General features: G+C 36.5%; 1 protein-coding gene across 3 annotated transcripts in view; it reads left to right on the plus strand.

Moving 5' to 3' along the window:
• The window catches only part of c2h8orf34 (chromosome 2 C8orf34 homolog), a 113,868-nt gene that overhangs the window by 63,643 nt on the left and 27,547 nt on the right, over positions 1–22,678 (plus strand). For 2 of the 3 annotated variants that reach the window (XM_066720806.1, XM_066720825.1), the window contains exons 8-10: positions 11,917–12,052; positions 16,534–16,619; positions 17,259–17,332. In XM_066720806.1, coding sequence (XP_066576903.1) covers positions 11,917–12,052; positions 16,534–16,619; positions 17,259–17,332 — 296 coding nt within the window. The remainder of the gene's footprint in view (positions 1–11,916; positions 12,053–16,533; positions 16,620–17,258; positions 17,333–22,678) is intronic. The other variant, XM_066720816.1, reaches the window with a different exon arrangement.

Genomic DNA, 22,678 nt, shown 5'->3' on the forward strand with positions numbered 1-22,678 from the left:
TCCTTTATCTGAATTTACATGCAGTTATATAACTGTTGAGTACCATACTGTAATGGCTGCTGCTCCTGTGATAAGATATGTCCCTCGGGTAGAAAAGGACGACCACAATGTATCTATGGGTTTCTTTGTAAAATATCCTTTAAGATGATACCATCGGTACATTGCTAAACACAAAGTTCCAGAACCACATTCAATTTGTATCAGACTGTTTCTTTGTGATAAGAGAGATAGCTTTTCCTGCAGGGGCTGAAGAAAATTGATATTGTGAGGAGAGAGAGTATATCAAATGAGCAGCGCCTGTGTCAGAATGGATTTGACAGGGAGTTCTGTAATGAACATGGAGTTTATTTCAAAACACCGGCAGTATTTGTATTACAAAAGACACATTTATCTACACATAACCACCGTATGACTCAACACACTATGAATTCAACAGTAGAGGGCAGTCTTCCCTTTGGACCAGAAATAAAAAAGTTAAATCAAAAACCCAATGGTACAGATTAGAGAGAGAATAAGCTGTATTGTAGAAGGTGCTGTCTTTCAGATCAAATGTTAAAGTGAAGTCCTGACTCCCTGTGATTGTTTAGATGTTAAAAAATACTTGTGCTAATCGCGGTGTGTGCTGCTTTTCAGAGGTGGAGAAAGTGGGTCCCAATTGTACTGTTAAATTGTATTCTTCTTATCTTTATTCTAGTTAAAGGAGCTCCCCCCATCCAAACTAGGAGAAACAGTTCAAAGCATTGTATATATCTTTTCAGTTTTGGATTGTTTATTTATAATCACTGTAACAATTATCATAATTATCATGTGTACTCGGTTTATCCTGAAAAGTAATTTGAATGCGCTTGTAAGTAATTCAACAAGTTATTCAGAAAGTTATGTTTACAAAAAAATGATATCGTAAATCTTGAGAAACCATGTACTTTAATTTTCTGAAATGACCTGGAGGGATTTATACATGCATGATGACAAAGAAGGCTCGGCAATCGTAAAATACCTTTAGCCTACAGCAAAGTGATTATATGCCATTGCCTAAACTAGTTTTCAGTATGCCTGCTAAAGTGTATCAATCTGAGCAGTCCTAAGCCCCTATTCACAATGTGCAAATATGTTAAATAAACCAAGCAAGTGTTTCTGGCATTTGTACTCATTTGAAGTATAGAAAACTCTAAATATTACATTCTGCGTACTATTCGTACTATTATTGTACATTCTATGTACCAAAGTTAATTTTCTCTATTTGGGTTTTTCTCAAATTAGAGCAGCTTGACATTTAAAGACATTCTAAAGGAGCTATTGCAAAGAGCCAGAGGAGCTTCCAGATCTGCAACATGAATTTAAAATGTTAAAAACTCAATCACCATTTGAGAAATATAACATTCTTACAAAATCAAAAATAACAGTTATACAAATGCAATATTGCAACAAATAGGAGATCTTGAAAAACAAAACCAGACCACCAATCTAAAGTAAAATGTTAAATAACACTTTGACCAGTTCTTCTTCTTTTAGTTTAAAAAAGTGTTGTGCTATTTTGTGTTCTTGCGGTTCAGCACTCAGGAGCTCTTTGTGCAATGGGACGTTGATGTGGTGGGGCAGAGTATTGTGGGTTGTAATATTATTAGTGTGCTCTGGTGTCCTCTCGTTGATTGAGTACATAGGTTTGTATTTTCTGTTACTTACTTTAAACCCAGAGATACTGGAGCACCTGAGATTGAATCTCAAAGGCTCTCTGTTTCTCTATTAAGGCTCCTGGGCTTGAAGACAGTTGCCACTAATACTGCTGGCAGATTGACAACAGTTTATTACTTCGTGCAGAATCTATAACATGTCTGTATTATTAGATTTCACATTATACCTCAGCAACAACAGATGGCAGTATTCAACATGCTTAATCTTTCTTTTGTTTATTAATATAGCTCATAATGTGTATTATTTTTTATACACAGTCATTGTTGTGCATCTTTATCAGGGGTGTGTATATATAACCATCGTCGTCCGCCTATATTTATCCACTGCTGAATGAAGGACTCCCTCCATGTTTCTTTGTAATGTCACTAAAAATATAAAAGCAGATTCAGTATTCAATTTGGGTCATTTACATGTGCATCTCTGCTCACCATGTACAGCCAACTATCAATATCATTTCCCATTCAATCACAGCCGTCTACAGGTGGAAGAAACATGTATTTTCTCTACACGAGGCAAGATTTGAGGACAGTGTGTTTTCTGGCCTAAGGAACCATACATGACTGAAGAGCAACATTAACATAAAAGTGTCCACTCCCTTGAAGCCACTAATATAATAAAAATATAGATCAAAAATACTGTATCAGTGTTTGTAATGCAATATATACATACTAAATTAGACATCAGTCATATTGTAACGTCAAACTTTGCCACTTTGAGCTGAATTTCCTCTGGATTTCGCCAATAAATCTTCAAACCCCAACGCTATAATGTATAAGCTCAGGAGGGTCATAAATAGGTCATTTTGTATAAATATTGATCCCACATCCATCCGGTATGGGTATGGGACACACCTTCCTGGCTCCACCTTGTATGTGTCATTAACTTGTTAATGGGTGTCAACACAATTTGAATAGATGTCTTTAAATCAAGGGCTTAGTAACACAATTTGATAGTACCAAAAGAAGAATACTGAATGCACTGAACTATCTTTGGCCTGTTATTAATTGTATTTGTGATTTGTATTGAATGTAGAATTTCTTTTTTATAAGATGAGCAATGCACAATTGTAACTGCTATTTGATTTGTTTTATTTTACTTTATTTCTTTGTTTCCAATGTCACTGTGTCATTGATATTGATGTCTTTGCTTGCATCTGATTTTGATCATCTTAAAAGATGGTTCTGTTGAGAAAATGATGTGAGAGTTTGAATACGCAGTTGCGTGTTTTAGGGAAGGAAATAATTCAATTGAAATCAGAGACATTTCTTTTGTAATTTGAAAATGAAAGTTGAAGTATTGTTTTTATTACAAAGCCAAACAAATGCATTTTTTTCCTTTGCACATCAAAGACGTTTCTATTAAGAAAAAACACCAACCAAGAGCTATGCGTTTTGTTTTTAATGAAACACAAATGTAAACAACATGAGAATTACAAGACTGTGGGGTTGTAGCTTTTCTCCTTCAATAAGAAGGTAAACCTTGTCAGAATCAAAGACACTTTAAATTACACTGTTTCACTGGGTGAAGAAACACAAAGCAAAAAATATAATGACCTTCCTGATTGTATCCCATGTTTAGAAATGTGTTTCTGTTCCATTATAAAATCAGCTATTCTGGATTAGCAGTAAGACTCTCACTGTAGGAGAAAGTTGGCTAAAACAGATTCCTTAACATTGATCTTACTCAGCTTTGACCACTACAAGGAAGTAATGCATCATATAAATTGGTTTAAAAAGTGCAACATGTACAGTATGATTGATTCTCAAAAAACAACTTATAAAAAATGTACAGAGTATAATTTTCTTTCATTATGGCCCTGTTGGTTTTCCATGCACACTGCCAGGACAATCGATCATGTCTTGAAGTGTATAGTGTTGACGTGTTATTATCAACGGGGGGCAGTGGCTCAAAGTGGACCATTTCACCCAGGGAATCTGTATTACTCACACTATTCCCTGTCTGTCAAAAGCCAGTTTGTGCAAAAAGCATTCCAACAAGAAGTGAATTGATTTTATGTTGTGTGTATATATGTTATGGTGTGTATAAAAACTAAACTAATTATCTAAGTATTTATTATGTGACTGTGACTATATATATATATATATATATATATATATATATATATATATACTGTGACTTTATATATATATATATATATTAATGCCATAAGGTAGGAGTGCCCACTTTGTGTAGATATACATATTTGTGTCTATACATATTTCAGGATATTCTTAGAACTATTCTACGTAATCATCTTGATAGATGTCTGTTAAAATCTGTGCTGAAATGAGGTGGCAGATATTGTGTTTCTTTTTAAAGTCATACAATCCTAAAGTTCATGAACCCTTAAGAACACTGCCACAGAATATTTCTTTTGCAGATGTTTTGTCTAGCAATGCCTGAACACTGCTCTTCACCTGTCAGTTACCTCGCCACACTGCAGGCTAGTGGGCTCGACTCCGGATGTTACTCAGCTCAAGTGTGGACTTGTCAGGTGACCTTTTATGCTCGCTTACCCCCAGAGACCTGTGGTCTTTGTCCTTTCCTTTTTTAAACTTGCTTTCTTAGGTATGTTGTATTTTAAGGACAGGCCGATTTCAATAGGCTTTGCTTCGGATGGATCTTCCTCTCAGAATGATATATTGTTCTATTACCAAAACATTGTTAATCTCTGTCTGTCTTTTCCATATTTACCTCTTTAATTTCACTTTATCCATTAAAATTTGAATCACTTACTGGAATTTTTTTTTTCTTTTCAAATGATGGGAAAACAACTGAAAAATCCACTGTGTATGTAATCATAGTTTTACAGATATAACCGCACAGGTATTTAGAATGGTATGAAAAAGTTCACCCTTTGATAACTTCACTGATCTGTGCCAGAGGGGATTATGCTGGCTGACACTGGGTAGCAGGATGGGGCTTGCCATGTTTTATTGCATAGGGGATACATGTATTATATATTTGTCCATGATTTTAACCAAAGGTTTATCCCAGGCTTACTGCATCCCAATGGAAAATCTGATAAAGCATTGTGGTGAATCGTGAATATCTGGAACCAGCATTTAACCCCATAAGGGTCTCTTAAAAAAAAAAAACATTCACACTGAAACAATTGCCTGAAATTTGCCGGCAATTTGCCGTTAAAGGCTATGCGAATGGGTCATTGCCGGCAAATCATTGCCGGAAGTTTTCAGGCAAGCATCCTATTCTAATTGCCGGCAATTTCCCAGCAACATGTCTGTGTGAATGGAGCAGGAAAATGATTGCTGGCAAATTCAACATCAAGTCTTTGCGTGTTGACACAGTGCGTCAGCTAACTGCCATAACCAATCAGAATAGGGGCGCATTTTTGCGACCACAACACAAAGGTTATGCCACCTTTGATCAAGAACTCATGACCATAACGAGAAACGCACCGGGTTGTTAGAAATAGCGGAGGTTGAAAATAATATTTGTCGCAGCAATTCTGAGTGGTATTGAAGAACCAACAGGTTGGCGTATGTAATGCTAACTATTATCACACATCAGAAATTATGTACCAATAAATCATACAAAATACACTGATCAGCCATAACATTATGACCACAGACAGGTGAAGTGAATAACACTGATAATCTCGTTATCATGGCACCTGTCAGTGGGTGGGATATATTAGGCAGCAAGTGAACATTTTGTCCTCAAAGTTGATGTGTTAGAAGCAGGAAAAATGGGCAGCGTAAGGATCTGAGCGACTTTGACAAGGGCCAAATTGTGATGGCTAGACGACTGGGTCAGAGAATCTCCAAAACTGCAGCTCTTGTGGGGTGTTCCCGGTCTGCAGTGGTCAGTACCTATCAAAAGTGTACAAGGAAGGAAAAGCGGTGAACTGGCGACAGGGTCATGGGCGGCCAAGGCTCGTTGATGCACGTGGGGAGCGAAGGCTGGCCCGTGTGGTCCGATCCAACAGACGAGCTACTGTATCTCAAATTGCTGAAAAAGTGAATGCTGGTTCTGATAGAAAGGTGTCAGAACATACATTGCATCGCAGTTTGTTGCGTATGGGGCTGCGTAGCCGCAGACCAGTCAGGGTGCCCATGCTGACCACTGTCCACTGCCGAAAGCACCTACAATGGGCACGTGAGCATCAGAACTGGACCACGGAGCAATGGAGGAAGGTGGCCTGGTCTGATGAATCACGAGTTCAAGGTGTTGACTTGACCTCCAAATTCCCCAGATCTCAATCCAATCGAGCATCTGTGGGATGTGCTGGACAAACAAGTCCGATCCATGGAGGCCCACCTCGCAACTTACTGGACTTATAGGATCTGCTGCTAACGTCTTGGTGCCAGATACCACAGCACACCTTCAGAGGTCTAGTGGAGTCCACGCCTCGACGGGTCAGGGCTGTTTTGGCGGCAAAATGGAGACCTACACAATATTAGGCAGGTGGTCATAATGTTATGCCTGATCGGTGTATATTATCTCTATATAGGCAAACGTGTTACCCCCTCACACTGGGTTCATTTCAAACAAAATCGGTTCAGTTAATTTGCTTTGAAACAATGTATCAGTCAGTGTGCTGCTGTTCACTTGCCTTGTGTACAAACGCACTCAGTTCGTAACCCGGATTAGTTTTCGTGATTCACTTCTGTGTTTTCTCAGGACTCCGATCATATTGTATTAATAAAGTGAGCTTGGTTCCTTTTGTATTAATAAAACACAGGATATTTAAATTTTACATGATTTATACATATAATAAATGGCAGCATAACGCGTACAATAACAAATACATATGACTACATTGTATTGTTTACTGTATATTTCCTATACACATGTGTAAATTTGAATTTGTAAATTGCATTATTCTTTGAACTGTACTGTAGTTTTGCACTTTGTATTGCTCTTATTTGTAAGTCACCCTGGATAAGGGCGTCTGCTAATACAGTAATTACATAATAATAATGATGGCAATAAAGTCACTACATTTGATTCTGATACAACCAAATAATACACCGGTGCATTCACGTTGTGCAGAATGTGCACAGATCTGACCAGCAAAGCGATTCATTTTCATAATCATATGACAACAGTCTGAATAGTGACGCATCCAACTGTCTATTTAAACACACTATGCAGTTATACAGAACACAACAATAGACTACTATATTTGTGAATATTATAATCAGCGTTGCACAGCCGAATGGTGATTGTTTTGCCTATATAAAAATATTCAATAACACAGTAGTGTGATGTCTCCTAAATATCCATCTCGGAGTATTTTACTGCTACTGCCATATCTTTAAACGGAAATGATTGCACTTGTACAGACATGTCCAGAGTGTCGGTCCGGGTCTTCTCTCTGGATTCACGGGCTTCTGTAGCATCTCGGCCCCATGGCCACAGTGCTCTTCCGGCAATCTCTGTTTTCTGTGTGAGTGCATCCTTACCGGCAATTTTCCGGCATTCAAACCCAGTGTGAATGGGGGGCAACAGGGAAAAAACAGGCTAACGTTGCCGGCAATTTGGCGGCGTTTCAGTGTGAATGGGGCTTTAACTCTGTCTATCTATTCATGTACTCAAAGTATTTGTATATTTGTATATTTTTATACTGCACTGCCCATAACACTCATACTCATCAGTCATTCATTAATTGATGAGACCACAAATACACCAAACACAGAGAGAACAATATATTCCCATTTGTTTTCGAAGCCTTCGTGCTGACACTGCTCTGAGGGAAATGGAAAGAGCAGATACACATTTTCAAACAGACACAGCAGTCAGTAGCTGTTTTGCAGGATCATCATTAGATCCTCAGCTGTCTACAAGCTGGGTTTCCAGACATCTGGCTTTAGACTTGATCAAGACTGCCAATCAAAAGAGCTATATAAGGAAAAAGTGCTGATGCCTGCTGTTGGTGACAAATGGGCAATAAGGACCATTAGGCAAGCTTATGATGTGCAACAAAGCTAAGACAGTGTAGTAATTGATTGAGCCCTTCATTTTTTGTGCCATCTAGCCATTTCATGTAAAAGCTGTTCTCATGTTGAAATGGCCCAGCCCCATATTTGGTTCTGAAAAAAGCAGATGTTCCATGTATCTTGTATGAAGTTTTAAGTGCACATTTATGCACAATAATATATTTTTAGGTGTATAAAATTGGTGGTGACCTATCCCAACAGACTCACAGCTGTAATTGCTGCCAAAGGTGCTTCCACCAAGTATTAACTCATGGGTGGGGACTCATCCAATTCAGTTTTGTATTTATATATATAAATATATATATTATATTATATTTAACAATAAATGTTCAAGGCAGTATAGACTTTCTATAGGCACTGTAGTGTCTTTTCCAGTTTTTAAATCATAACTTGGTTTCAATTACAATGCAGCTTATTAACACAAACATTTGTATAGTTATGCCATTGGAAAAGGTTTGCAATGTTATAACTATACAAATGTTTGTATATGAGTTTATGCAGTAATGCTAAACAGGTTTATTTAATTATTTCACAAGTTTTAATTTTTAACCTATATAATTATTATCTTTGTTAGCAAGAAACTAAAATATTGTATATGGTAAAATATTGCTTATCGGCATGAATCTAATCAAACTGCCTCTTCCTGTACCTCTGTGATTCAGAAACTGAACTTTTCACAACCAGTATGTGCTGGATAACAGCTTTGAAATCTGTCCTTCTTTATGTTAGCAGCATAAGACCCATTTCATTTATCAATTGAGACTGTACAGCCATGCATGCTTGGTTGATAGTGACTTAATAAGGGCACTGTGTGTGCTGTCAAGAAGCAGTATGGCTTTTGTTTTGTCTAGGAGAGAACCAACATGGGTGACAGTTTCAGCTGTTTCCATATCAAACTGCCAGTACTTGTCATGTAATGTAAACTAACATCAATCAGATTCAATAATGCAATATATTAATATTTCAGGCATCATTAGAGGCTTTATCATAAACAAGCAAAAGTAAAGAAAATGTAAACACAGCCAAGAAAGGAAGAGTAAACTACTTCTAGCATCATCTCTATTGCTCTCTTTCTAGTTACAATTGGAAACATAGCCAATATATGAATGTATAGGTAGTAACTTTGTGTCTTCAACCCTGTCTGGGACAGTGGAGATTAGACACACTTCTTATGAGAGATTATTGTGGGGTTTCCCAGCTTTCCTAATGTATCTGTTGTGTGAGGAGAGATGGTGAATGCTTCTATATTTTCAGGTAACGTAAAACATCTGATATTGGACAGACATGATAGCCTGGTTAATTTAAGCATTACTCTGTTCCTCTTAATAGGGCCTTGATTTGTCTGGTGATGGGTTTTATATGGGAGCAGTTACAACAGATGGGATAATGGTATTATGTCTGTGAAAGCTCAAGCTTTTCTTTTTTTAATATAATTAAACCTTTATTAGCATTTGCCCTTAAGAATATGCATTTGTGTCAGTTGTAAGCTTGTTTTGTTTTACTACCAATCTGCATAGAGTGGCATTTCGAAACCCATAATATGACAATGGGGTGACAGTACTTTTATTTCCTTAGAAACTGAACTATTGTGATGCAGAGAAAAAGACAACTTTAGACCCTTAGCTGTTACATGGCAATAGTTCAGATCCCTGTCAGATAGATGAAGGTCTGTGTGGAGTCTTAAAGTAGATTGTTGGCTGAATCAGCGGACCATTTGTGAAACCAGCAGATTTAAACCCACATAAAAGGAAAATAAGCTAAATCTCTGTGGGAAAAAAGAAACATGGAAAGTCATCCAGTAGATGCAAAATTAATCAGGATGAGTTGAAAGGTTCATTCAGTTTTCTTCTCTGATTCAGATAAAAGAGAGAGAAAAAGCTCGGGGCCGATTACATCAGCCAGTATTTTGTCGCAGTGTTTCCAGTCAAAAAGACAGCAGTGTAGTATATTGATATTATTTCAAGGGACTTCTGCACGCCATACCGTCATGGTTTACTAGGCTCACTTGCTGTAACATCTTGCTTTAAAGAAAAGAAAAGGAGCTGTGTGGAGAATGAATTGCGTAAGCTTCGCAAACCCAAGCCATCTGCAAGACCAAAAGAAAACTTAGGTCTGATTTCCACACGCGGTGGTGAAAGCAGCTTGTTTTTAATCGCTCTCCCACCACTCAGGAAAGGGTACAGTAAAATCCACAAGAAACGTATCATTTTGTATTTTCTCTTGAGGCTGATTATTTCACTGTCTTCTCTCCACAAAAGAAAAACAGACCAGATTTCCAGTGAGCTGCTGTTGGATAGTGCATTAAAACTTGGTGGCCCGTTAACTGGGGAACGGCCCCTGCAGCAGTATACCACATTGATAACACAGCTGGCCCTGATACCCAGAGGATTCGGCAGGCATGAATTTGAGACTTTCCCACGAGCCGCCACAGCGCAGCTTCTGAGGTGGCCTCTAGCAGTTACACAGTTCATTTGGATTCCAGCAGCAATGATAAATGAGATATTTAATATCACGGCACTGAATGGTATTTCACAAGCTCAGTTGTTTCTGCGCATGAGGACCAAGCTCCACACCACATTTAATAACCTAACGGTGAAGCATGCACATAGTGTGGGTTTAATATCATGCTTTTTGGACACATCATAGTTAATTGTATCTTTCAAGACCCCAATTTACACTTAAAAGATTGTTTATTTCCTTCTTCTTCTTTTCTCATATTGTATAGTTATTAAACACCTCTTTAATTATTGTCATAAAATGTGAACAGTGTTGAGAGATATACACTCTAAACATTAGTGGAAAATGGAGACGTGAGTCAGATAGGTGATACGTGTGCGGGCTCAGAAGTCGTGTGGCGTACGGGGCCCTGATGGGCAGGAAATCTGAAGCACGGTGTAATGGTATAATTCGCCCTGAATCCGCCTCACTCTCTACTGGTGCAAGACCTTCGATGAATCACACTGCCATTGCTTAATCCGAACAAATTTCTTGTTTTACATCAGGGAGAATTTTTGCTGTTGTCCTCAGTAAAACTCATACCGTGGTCACAGTTAACATAAAACATGTGAATGCCCTTTTTAAATAATAAATAAACACATGTATATTTAATTCAATCTGTTTGAATTGATTATTAAAATCAGTGCACTCATATATATGTGTGTGTGTGTGGGTGTTGTGCGCCATAAATTAAAGGGATTTTTTACACATGAAGAACCAAAGCCCGCCTGTTGCATTTTACAAATGATATATTTAACTTCCCGTCAGAGAAGAACTCTAAAAGAATGTATTAATGTCAGAAGAGAGTGATTTAGTGCGGTATTTTGTTCCTTGGATAAGTTTACACGATTAGGCCTAAACGGCAAGATAAGATTATCCTTATATTGTGCCTAGTCAGCATGTTTTAGTGAACTACAAGGAATGTGTGTGGTTTTAAGCTTAATGTGATTTAAATTCACGTTCAGTATGGTTAGGAAAAATCAAGTTCTTGAAAATATACAAGTATGCAAATATGCACCTTGACATTTAAGACATCTGTTTTGAAATGGCAATACAGCAAATCTTTCCTTGCTTTTTCAACATCTTTTGGTCTATTAGTGGAATCGAACAGCATTCTGAGAATATGGACCTTTTGCCATCCAACTGAACACCTAATAATTATAATCCCTTTTGAACCTGGAAGACGTCCCAAACCTAATCAAGCACTAACATTGTGTGTGGGAAATCTCAAGGACGAACAGCTGCACAAAAAGACAATCAAAGCGTGGCCCTGTGCACCATTTCAAGCCCAGTCCTGCTGGTAGTCTATAGCTGCCAAATCGAAAAGTGCATTATCTGCACCTGTTTCTGGCTAAATACTGAGATGACTTATGCCTGTTTTAAACACATGGATCTTTTTAGATTCTCATGTGGTACACAGTGGAGTTCAGAAGCTCGGTGTGAGGAGCAAATCTTGTGTAAAGTCTAGATGTGAGGTCTGTGTTTACTTTTCCAGTTAGAGTGCTATCTTCACTAAATATAGTATTATTACCATAATGAGCATTAGCCAACCTGCAAATGTATTTAATGTTCAAATATTCATGTACAAAATACATTCCCATCTAACTATGGCAAGGTAAATATTTTTGATTTTTATCAGTCGCATTTTTATATGTATTCATCAGCTGCCTAACCCCCATTGGTTATTAATCTCACAGTGACAGTAAACACGTACAGTATTAAATTGTGACTAATCTTTTCCACTGTGCTGTGACTGTATTTACAGAGGATCTGGACGATCTTCGGATGGAGGGAGTGACCAGCCTGGCACCTTCTGGCAGCAAGTTTAGCCAAGGCCGCAGTTCTTACTGCCCTGAACCGCAGGCCAAAGTTACTCTGAACATCTGCTCAAGGTGTGCAAGGTAAAATCTACTTTATCCATCACTACACAGATGACTGGACGGTATCGGTGTTAATCTTATTGGTTAGATGGTATAATCTGCTTTTAGATTTGGCCACAACCCTAGGATTGATACCAGTGCTCTCTAGAAAGAGACCCAGGGATACTTATTGTTTAGATGTTAAAGTGTCATTTCAAGTTACTAATTACTAAGGGCATCTCCTACAGCTTTCTCCCCTCTACATCTATAGTGGGGCACTGGTTTGGACTTTCTTTACAAAGATTGCCACCTACTGGTCTACCGAAATCACTTCCAGCAGCAATTTGACTTTTCCTTTGATGCTTCCCTTCCAACTACTGCCCAGGCATATTCTAGTGTAGGCTCCAATATTGTATAGCAGCCCCTATAAACGTCTTGCAACAGTGGTGAATATTGTATTTTTCCCACTATATTCTAGTCTTTATTTTTGCCACTGCCAAAACACTCCATTTGAAATACAGTTTAAAGGTATTACTACTTTGAGGTACCAGGGAAACTCCATTTCCTCTTATTGTGTCCACAGTCAACATATTTGCTAGATTAAGTTCTTATCTTAAATGCCTTACAAAATCGCCTGCTTTTCCCACACAGACAAACGCTGATAATTTCCACATTATCACTTATTTTTCCAAACATTTCCTGTTTAACACTGCAGGGCCAAATCTTTTGCAGTGATTTCTTTCTATTTGGTTACCCATGCTCATGCACTGCTGACAGCTGATGCCAAGACCTGATAATCTGTATCTTTGAGATGAAGCAGCGGACATAATCGGGTCAGGGTGTTTTTCTTTATCGTTTTATTTTTGGTTTTGCTCCTGTACATATATACAGCTTATCTTTTTTCCAGAATTCATTTTTGTAGTGAACAGGAAATTAAATACTATCATTGGTTTTGTTTTTTGGTTGGGGTTCTATCTTAAGAGGAAGGAAGTTTCAATTTCATAGTTTTCATCTGAGACGTTATTCCATCTCTTTCGGTTGTCTGTGATTTCTTCTGTAAGTTTAAATATTAAAAAAATCTAAAATGTAAAGATGATAACAGCTTCAACAAGGGAACCACAATGCAAAAACAACAGCACGTGTAAATTATGATTTCTAAATTCAAATTAATTATCTGAGGTTTATTTTGTACAGATCGAGTTTACTCATGGAATACATTGCTGTAAAAGAGGTTACCATTTCTCTTTTGTGCATTACTTTTTATGTGTTAGAGAATAATGTGTGAGAATGAACTTAGATTTTAAGGCAATTCTACACAGTTTAAACCACAGTATGTATAATCTGTAAAACTTACTTGGCTGAGATATCTTGAACTCTCAGCAGTTCGAAGGACAGGGTGGTAACTGTCCTCCCTATATGTTTTTAGTCTATTTTGGCTTAACTGTCACACTAATTCAATCCCTTATATTGTTGTTCATTGCAGAAGTGAAAAACTGAGAAACAAAATCTAAAAATTGGCGATGAAATCAGTTCAAACTTAAAAGTAAAATCTATATTTTTTATAAATACAGATAATTTATAAATAGATAGACAATATTTATTAATTAATTGTGATTCAGTTCCAAATGCAAAATATAGAAACATTTTGTTTCTTTAATATGGTTTAATTTTCTTTTTGATCAAGTTCCAAGTTCAAAAGAAAACCAAAATGCAAAGTCTCACCAAACACCTTGTGTCATCGGTCAGCCTTGTGCTAGAAAATATGTTAAACATCTACTGCTAATGGATTCACTAAGCATGAGTAAGTAAGATTCTACAAATGCCTTGTGAGATGTTTTATTGGCTAGGTTTATATAATGGTAAAGTATTGGCACATTGTTGGTTTTATTGCTGCTTATTATGAATCAGCAGACCATGAGAACTTGCACACAGGATCTAAGTGCAATCTTTAAGCAGAGCCAGGATGGTGCTTCATTGTTTCTGTGATTTTCTATTGACTCTTCACATCTTCTTTTTGAGTGACAAATTAAATGTTCTGCAGCCAGGTTAAGTTAAGGAGATACCTGAGGCAGAGGCTGCATGGAAAACTGTGTTTGTTACATCTGATCTATACATCATGAATCTATGTTTAAACTAATACACAAAATATTGTTTATAGATGCTGCCAATCGTTAAATACTAAGGTGTGTTAGTTTTAATTGAAGCTTACATTTCATACAAACTGACCTATGGTAGATGATGTTTATTTATTTCAGATATAATGTAATGTATCATACAAGAAATGCTGATATAATTCTGAGTGTGTGGTAGAGATAGGAAGTAATATGCTTTTTTACGCATACCTACACCTTTTAAGTGTTAAGCTCAGTCCTGCTCCTTTGCTGTGGCATGTTTTTCATTGTAGCATTGCTGTGGTTTGCCCAGCCTTCATACATTCTTTATAGGCCCATGTTGATCCCTTTAATTGAGATATACTGCCAACCACAACCTCCATTATTAAACATATCCTAGATAATATCCCACTCCTTAATATCCTGAGACCTGTGTTATAAATCATAGGTGTTCGGGAGTTAGCTTTGTAAGATGAATTACTTCAATATAATGACTGTTTTATTGAATGGCAATGGGAGCTGTAGCAGGCAGAAGACCATTCATGTAAATCAGCAAGGGTCTAGTCTTAAAGTTTGGTTTTCTATAGACCATTGCCTAGATGCTAGGCATTGGTCTATAGAAAACAAAACTTTAATACTGTACAGTATGTCCAGCTTTCAGTATTTGAAATCTTGTGATTTTGTTGGCTTTACAGTAATGTTTAAAAGGTGTTAATACACACAACAAAAACAAAGGCATTATGTCAAGGCTTTAAGTTCTTCATCATGAAACATACATTTAAAATAATTTTCAGCTGTAAAGCATGACATAGGAGACCAGTGTTTTAAGAACATTTTTAAAATTGCAAATACAATATTGACATTCTCACATAATGTATCTTAGTCAAATAATCTGATATCTTACCTATATAGCCAGGGACATTTTACTATAACCCATTGTACTGTACATCAATAAGTTACTTGCACCATTTTATGGTCAGCCAGAACCCCAACCCTAGCCAGCACCAATATTTTAAAGTTGAGATTCAGTTAACTCAGTAGAAAAGCAACCCTACCTTTAATAAAAGCCTACATTTACTGGGAACTCTAATCCTAACCAAAGTCCAACATCTAACACATTTTTTTTTACTTAATTGAATGCAAAGCTGAGCTAAATTACTAAAAATATTGTGCTCTGAATATACTAAATATAATGATTCAAAAAGTTTACAAAGGAGAATAAGGCCATTTGACCCATTGTCCTAGTTTGGTGTCCATTAATAACTTATTGATCCAAGGATCATATCCAGTCTATTTCTAAGCTTAACCTTTAAACAATTTCTATCTTCAGCTGTATCTCAAATTAAAATGTATCTAGTTTTCTTATTTTTAACATATTTCTTAAACTCACAAGTAATCATTCAAAACAGATATGTTTTTTATTAGCCTGGCACCTAAATAATGTTCAGATTTGTAGTTGTCAGCTGTTAAAAGAAGAGATCTTACATTGCAAAATTACCTACACCTAGTTGAAATCTACCATTGGCAAAATATTTAATTTCCACGTGCCACAGGATTTTGGAGAGGATACACATGAGAATCTATGAAATATTAATAAAATCACTAACCCATACCAAGTTATTATGGGGTGGGTGGGCAGATAGGGTGGGTTTGCCAATCAAAATCCTCTGTTGACAAGAAACAATATAGGATTCAACTTTTGGGAAATACTACTGTGAGCCTCAAACCCTCCCTTAAATGCCCACAGATAGCAGAACTGTGGTAAGGTATTCAGATGGCTGATGATATTGTATTTCATATTTGTGGTAACATCTTACAAGAAATAATATACATTTCCCGAATTCCCCTATATTACAGTTGATACAGACCAACATGCCCATATTCCTGTATGCATGTTGTGCAGATAAGACTGATTGATTTGGGCATTTTTGTTTCATCCCTCTTTTTAAATAGAGACACCATGTCTCCAGATTTCCAGTCAGGCAAAATACTATACATCAGCACTGAAACGGATTGGAGCCTAGCATTTTTTAATGTCTGAATCTATGCCATTAGATTTATTAGGAGTTATAAAGGTGTATTGTTTAAGTTTATCTCAGAATACCATGAAGCAGATTATTCAAAGCACTGAATTTGTTATGGTAATAAAAAACTACTAATGTTTTGAAAAACTGCATTTATTGTACACATAATAAGATATATATTGTTTGCAGCTTTATTCATTGAGGTCTTGGGGATTGTTTGTTTTATTAGTAGTAATAGTAGTAGTAGTCGTGTTTGAAATCCCAAATTATACATTTGTGAAAGTATTTTCTCTTTGAAGACCAATCTCTGAATCTTTGCATTGTTTCTGTCTCTCTTAAAATGTGCATCTGCTCATTATAATGGCCTTTGTTTCTTTGTTTTATTTAGGCTTCAAGGTGACAGTCTTATAGAAGTAAGAGATGATGAACCACAATGTGCCCAATCTCCTGAACAAGCTGTGCCAGAAATCTCATGTACGTATTATCACCAATGAATTGACAAACTATACACAGATATAGTGTGAAAATATAATTTTATCCACAACTGGAGTCTTTTGTTTTCTGTATACATTTGTATTCCAACTGTGTTGTACACAAGCAGCAGGTACCCATGTAGATAATTGTATTTTAATGATGTACCGTCTTAATTGTTTTTCTGGAACCAGTACTTTCCATATAAATTGTATTACAAACTAAGGTATTCTTGAAATCTTCCCAAATTCTCAAAGTATTTTATCTTATTTTTAGTAATCTATTCACTGAATGAATAATGTATGCAAATGAAACTCTGTATGAGAGACTAATGTGTCTTAAGGGTGGCTTTACGTAAAGAAAGGTATACAAGTAAAAAAAGAAAAAGCGTCTACAATTAATGTTGTTTTGTTTGCTTCTTTATTTTTGTGCTTTCGGGCACACTTCCGCGAAGGTAATACACAAGAGTTCACAGTTAGGGTTAAATTAAACCGTGCATCTGGAAATTGAATTATTTGTAACTGTTTCCTTACCTGTGTGTGGACTGGCAATTAATCCTGACATGTAAGCTGTGTTCCAATCCAATTATTCCTGAGAGGTGATGTAAGTGTTCAGTGAGTGGTTTTCTGTTGTTTGGAGCAGGTCCATTGCCTGGGGTTGAATCACTGATGGAGGAAGATGAAGAATTTGAGAGTGCTTCTCAAGTGACAGGGCCAGTAAGTAAGCTTCAATTACTGACGAATCTGTGCTCATGTTACATGATTAATTAAATATCCTCTTTGTTTTGTATTATGTTTTTTTTTTTTTTTTTTTAGATTGACAGGTAAAACCTCTTCAAATTTTTGGCAGAAGGGTTTGGCCCATGTTTCAGAATCTACTGGCATTTCTAATACTTTCTTCTTGTCATCTTAAACAGTAGCTGATACTGTTTTACATTTGAGTTATGTCTCGGTTTATTTATTTTGTTTTCTTTTAAAGTGCAACTAACCATACGTCCTCATTGTCATTATGCATAAATAACAGGTCACACTATATGTCAGTGGAGAGGGAGTGGGGGAAGAATATATATTTGTGGAGGGGTGGTCTACAGTTAATTTTGTCAAGAAAATATTTTTTTGTTGTTTTTTTACAATATCATTGGTGGGAGGAGAATTATAACTGAAACACAATTTGGCTTGATAGCCTTATATCCAAAGTACACATATTTGCCCTCAATTAAGAATTCCTAATTCCCATCATACCCAAGCCATTCTGTAATCAAGTGGCCAACTTATAGAATATACCTTATTGGAGTGGTATTGTAGTATCACACATGTAAACAGATATCGGTAGCGTGATTATCTTGGCTTTCCTCAAAATAGAGCTGTCCTACCCTCCTTTAAATTGACCACAGTTCCATGTGAATCCTGGCTTAAAACTAGTACATTCAAGAGACATGGAATCCGTTTTAATAATTATCTACAGCTCTGAAGACTATCAGAATAGTTTTTATTTATTTTTGACCAAACTCTTAAGTCCTAAGAGTGGAAGGGCAAGGTTTCCTGCAAGTATCTGAAGATTAATTTGTTCTTTAACTTATCTCATTCTTGATTCTGCTTTCAAAAAAAACTAAATGAAACAAACAAACAAAAATATTGTTTCATGTCATGTTCAAAGTGGGTTAGATATCTGGATATGAAGTTTATTTATGTATTTATTTTATGTATAATATCTTTAAAGAAGATATGTTGGAACACTCAGCTATGCATGCTCAGTGGCATATTGTTTTGTCTTCTTCCAGTGTTATATTATTGAAAATGTTGGTGTTAAACAGCCATTGTTTTGATAAACTGATATTACAAAATTAAACAAGTCCACAATCTTGTATTTAATTCCTGTTGTGATCCTCCTATAATTTTGTTCATTTCAAAGTACTGGGAGTTGTTAAGCATGTTTGAAGTTTGAGGGTGCTTACTATTTTGTCTGGTAGAAGTAGTGGTTTCATTCTCACCACTGAGTCTATGAATGATTTTGGCTTATTACGAGGCTTATTGACCCACTGACTATAGTAGGGAATTGTCCAAGAACATAGGGTTTAATTACATTGATATAGTTTCATATCAAAATCTGTTTTCTTTATGAGCTGCTTGACTCTGTCATGAAGTGTCTTCTAGTAGTCGATAACACAACTTAATTAGGCCTAATCACTTGTTTGCTACTTGTTGTAGCATCTTTAGAATTATGCAAATAAATGCTCCAAGTGATAAGCATTCAAATAAGACCACTTGCCTCCCATGATAATGCAAATCACCAACTTCATAGTAGGATATTGTCAGCAATTTACCTCTACGTACAAAAGTCAATTTTTTTACCAGTTCAATTCCAAAATAATGTTTGCGTATTTTTCTTTCTCTGAAGGCGCTGATGTCGTATTACTGAATCCTACTAGCCAAGTGTAGTAAAAATATAAAAGTCTTTTTTAGACTGTTTTACGGGGGGGAAAAAAGTTTTGCCCACCAAAATGCACACATGTCAAACAGATGCAATTGGGTCCAGACATGCTGGCTATGTGCACACATTCGATCCATCTGCATTAGAATTGCATGCTCCTTACCAACATGTGAGATGCGTTGCGGGCTGACAAACCCTGTATGGTAATTAAGGATATAGAAGTCCAGCTCTGATCTCACGAAGACTGATCTTCCTTGCTGTGTCTATGTTAATTTGGCCATTTGGCTTTTTTCTAGTACCTCTGCAGAGGAAATGTTTACATGTTGCTTTGTCTGTCAGGTTATAACAACAGATTCTAATACAGTCCATATGGGGATTGAAGTGCAAACGTCTCAGAATACCTTCTGCAGCATTGAAACTGTAAAATGGTTGTTTTCAGTGTAATTGCTTAATTCTTGGGCATTTTATCAAAAGCTATTGTAATTAGACTCCCTAATGACTGATTAGTTAAACAAATAATTCAAGGATTTGTATTTAAATAGTAAGAAATCTCAGAGGCCAAAAGCAATGCTGTCACTGACTGCTGTAGAATGAGGTGGTATTTGTATTACATGTCGTTCATGTTTTTGTTAGTTCCTAGTCATCGTGATCATGATGAAGTGGGAGTATCTACTTTGGTGCAGTCCTGTAAATACTGCACAAGCACATTCAGCTCCATCTGTTTTACTGTAAACACAGATAAATATATATTATTTTAACATTGGGCCGGATTAAATAAAAACTTTGACCCACCCGCTAATAGAAAACTACAGAACTGTACTCAGTTGCGGCTTCATTTTCAGTTAGATGCCACTTTCTTATAATTATAAATGTAACCGCTATGATGTGCAGGTTTGTAGTTTTCTTTTAGTGCGTGGGTCAAAGTTTTGATTTAATCTGTCCCATTGTTTCATTCTCTTTATAAATAGTATATTTATGTCATGCTTTCAGTGGTTATTGATAAAAAAACTAAAAACTACAGGAATTTGTAAAAACATGAATGAAAGATAATATTCCTTAATAAGACTATAAATATTCTGAAGAGAACTTTATTTTTGAAAACATTCCCATGATTTTCTAAGTGTTTTCCAAAAGTGTTGGCCTAATAAGAAACACACATTCTGATATAAAAGTCAAATCATTTGGTTAAATGCAGGATAAGCCTTGAGACACCATTGCAATTATTCTAACTATCAGTCACATTAGTCACATTCAGCTTACATTTGTCAGCAGGGTAATATGATAAATAATCATGCTCTCCACATCAAGAATCTAAAATCGTTCTGTAGCAATTGAACAACCTTTTGAAAAACAGTTTTTGACACATAATAAGGTGTTCTAGGCATAAAAATGATTTGCAAAGTTAACACTGAATCATACACCTGTGTTTATTTGGTTTTCTTTTTTGACAACGCTATCATTATAATCTTCCAGTGGATGCTCTAGGGCAAAAGGGTGTGATATATTTTTAATTTAGAAGAATTGAAGCCTTGATAATGCATGTCATTATTAGATATATTGAAGACTCTGCTTTAAGTGGCAGTTACAGCTTGTGATATTTGTCACAAATATTTAGAGGTTTGGTCCTTTTTTAAAGCAGTTGCTGGGGCAATTTTAAATTTTAACTTGTCTGAGGATTCTTTGTTTAATCTCAAATGACAACTGTGTGTTGATATGTCTGGCCCTTTCGCAACACTCTTATGACAAATGATTCAGAGAACACTGCTGGAGTATAGCAAGCCTAATTCAGCAGTTTGATTAATTGGTCTCTTTAACACATTTACCATGAGATCGCACTCTTGTTCTTTATTTTCTCAGTTCTTTAATGTATTATTGTATGGCACTTTTGCTTTTATTTCATTGCCTGACATTCTGTTTCATGAAATGTAATGTGTCTGCTGTCGTACAATTGCTTTATTGTACCCAGTTGCTGACCCAATCACCCCCTCAACAATTGTTGTAGTTTGCCCCAAAACTACTTCTGGCTTGACTCCAAATCTACACCCTTAGGTTGAAACCTTGGAACAACTTGGCATGCACTGTCAGAGGCGGACTGGGACCAAAAAACGGCCCTGGACTTTTACCCAGTGGGGCGAAGGCTGGTGAAGTCTGGGTGCCAACAAAGTGCAGTCCGAGGGGCGATGTGTGTTTGGCGATGTGCAGTTCTGGGTGTCACATAGTGCTGTCTGGTGTGGGGTTTGGCAACATGCGGTTCTGGGTACCGACAGGGTGTCTATACGGGGCAACTGGCCCACATGCATATCGACTGGCCCACCGAACTGAGAAATGGACCGCCAGCCCTTCTGCTATTTGCCAGAATTGCCCGATGGCCAGTCCACCTATGTGCACTGTACAAGAATATTGTATGTGTTTTTCCTTAGAGGTCATTTTTTTACTTTTCCCTTTAAAAAAAAAATATTGCACATCCATTTAGAGTCTTCTCAGAGGAGAGTCAGTCTGCAGCAGCCAGATTTGCACAGTGATGTTATTCACTGAGGAGAAGAAAATAATTTAAAGTAGCTCCTTGTCTCCCAAACTAATTTTAGCTCTCTGTTGAATCAGATGTAAAACTGTTATCAATAATAAATCTCCAGTCTTATCATTTTGATTACAATTACAATTACATCGATTGTTATTATGAACATGTGATTCTAGTATGCAGTGTTTATTATCATAATTTATTAATCGATTTTTCTAAGTGACTTGAGCTAGTGCACATAATACATATGATATTACAAACACTATAAAACACAATTCAACACAGATTTTATGAGTTATACAGTGGGGCACAATACAGTAGAAAATACAGTGACGATTGTATGACTGGGAAAGGAACCTGTTGAACAAAAAATTAAACACGGGTGTTTATAATTTAATCTTCATAGAAGTGAAACTGTGGAATTAAGTAAAATTGTGCGTGTGTGGGAGGCTACTTTATAACCCCAAACAAATGGCATGCTGACACCGAAAACAAGATGTTTTTCTTTTTTAGAAAAAAATCCTTTAAAAAATAAACAGATGTGAACATAGTGTGGCAGCCTTTAACATGAAACTGTAATAAATCATCTATTTGTTTGCAGCAAGATGTAGAAAATTCAAAGGCCTGAAACTCAGAAATCATGGAGACTAATTATTTTTTTCCTATCCTTCACTTTTTTCAATGCCATATCCTGCAAACAAGCACAGAGTGTCCTTTAAACTCACTTTATGACCTGGGTTGTGGGACTGAGGTAATGCGGTTGGTGGTGTTTGCTTCCTTGTACGAGGGTGGGCCTTCCATCCCTTCATGGGGTTACCCTTTCCTCAGTTTGGGCAAATGTGGCAAATAATGAATTGGACCACTTTATTTGTACATGAAGAACATCATTACATATCAGGCTTGTGGTGCATTATATGCCAGTAAAGGCTTATTGAGACCAGATGTTTAGTGAGTCAGTGTTTCAAGGTACTTATCTACCTTTTTATTAGATTTAAGTTTCCAAGGTTTTACAGTATTCCCTGTTTTATGTAATTTCCAGGAAAATTGTATCAACTCAAATGATTGTCCTGCCATAACCTCAGCCAGCAATATTGCTGTGTCACTGAAATAACCC

This window comes from Amia ocellicauda, chromosome 2, assembly GCF_036373705.1.
Source record: "Amia ocellicauda isolate fAmiCal2 chromosome 2, fAmiCal2.hap1, whole genome shotgun sequence".
NCBI classification, from domain to species: Eukaryota; Metazoa; Chordata; class Actinopteri; order Amiiformes; family Amiidae; genus Amia; species Amia ocellicauda.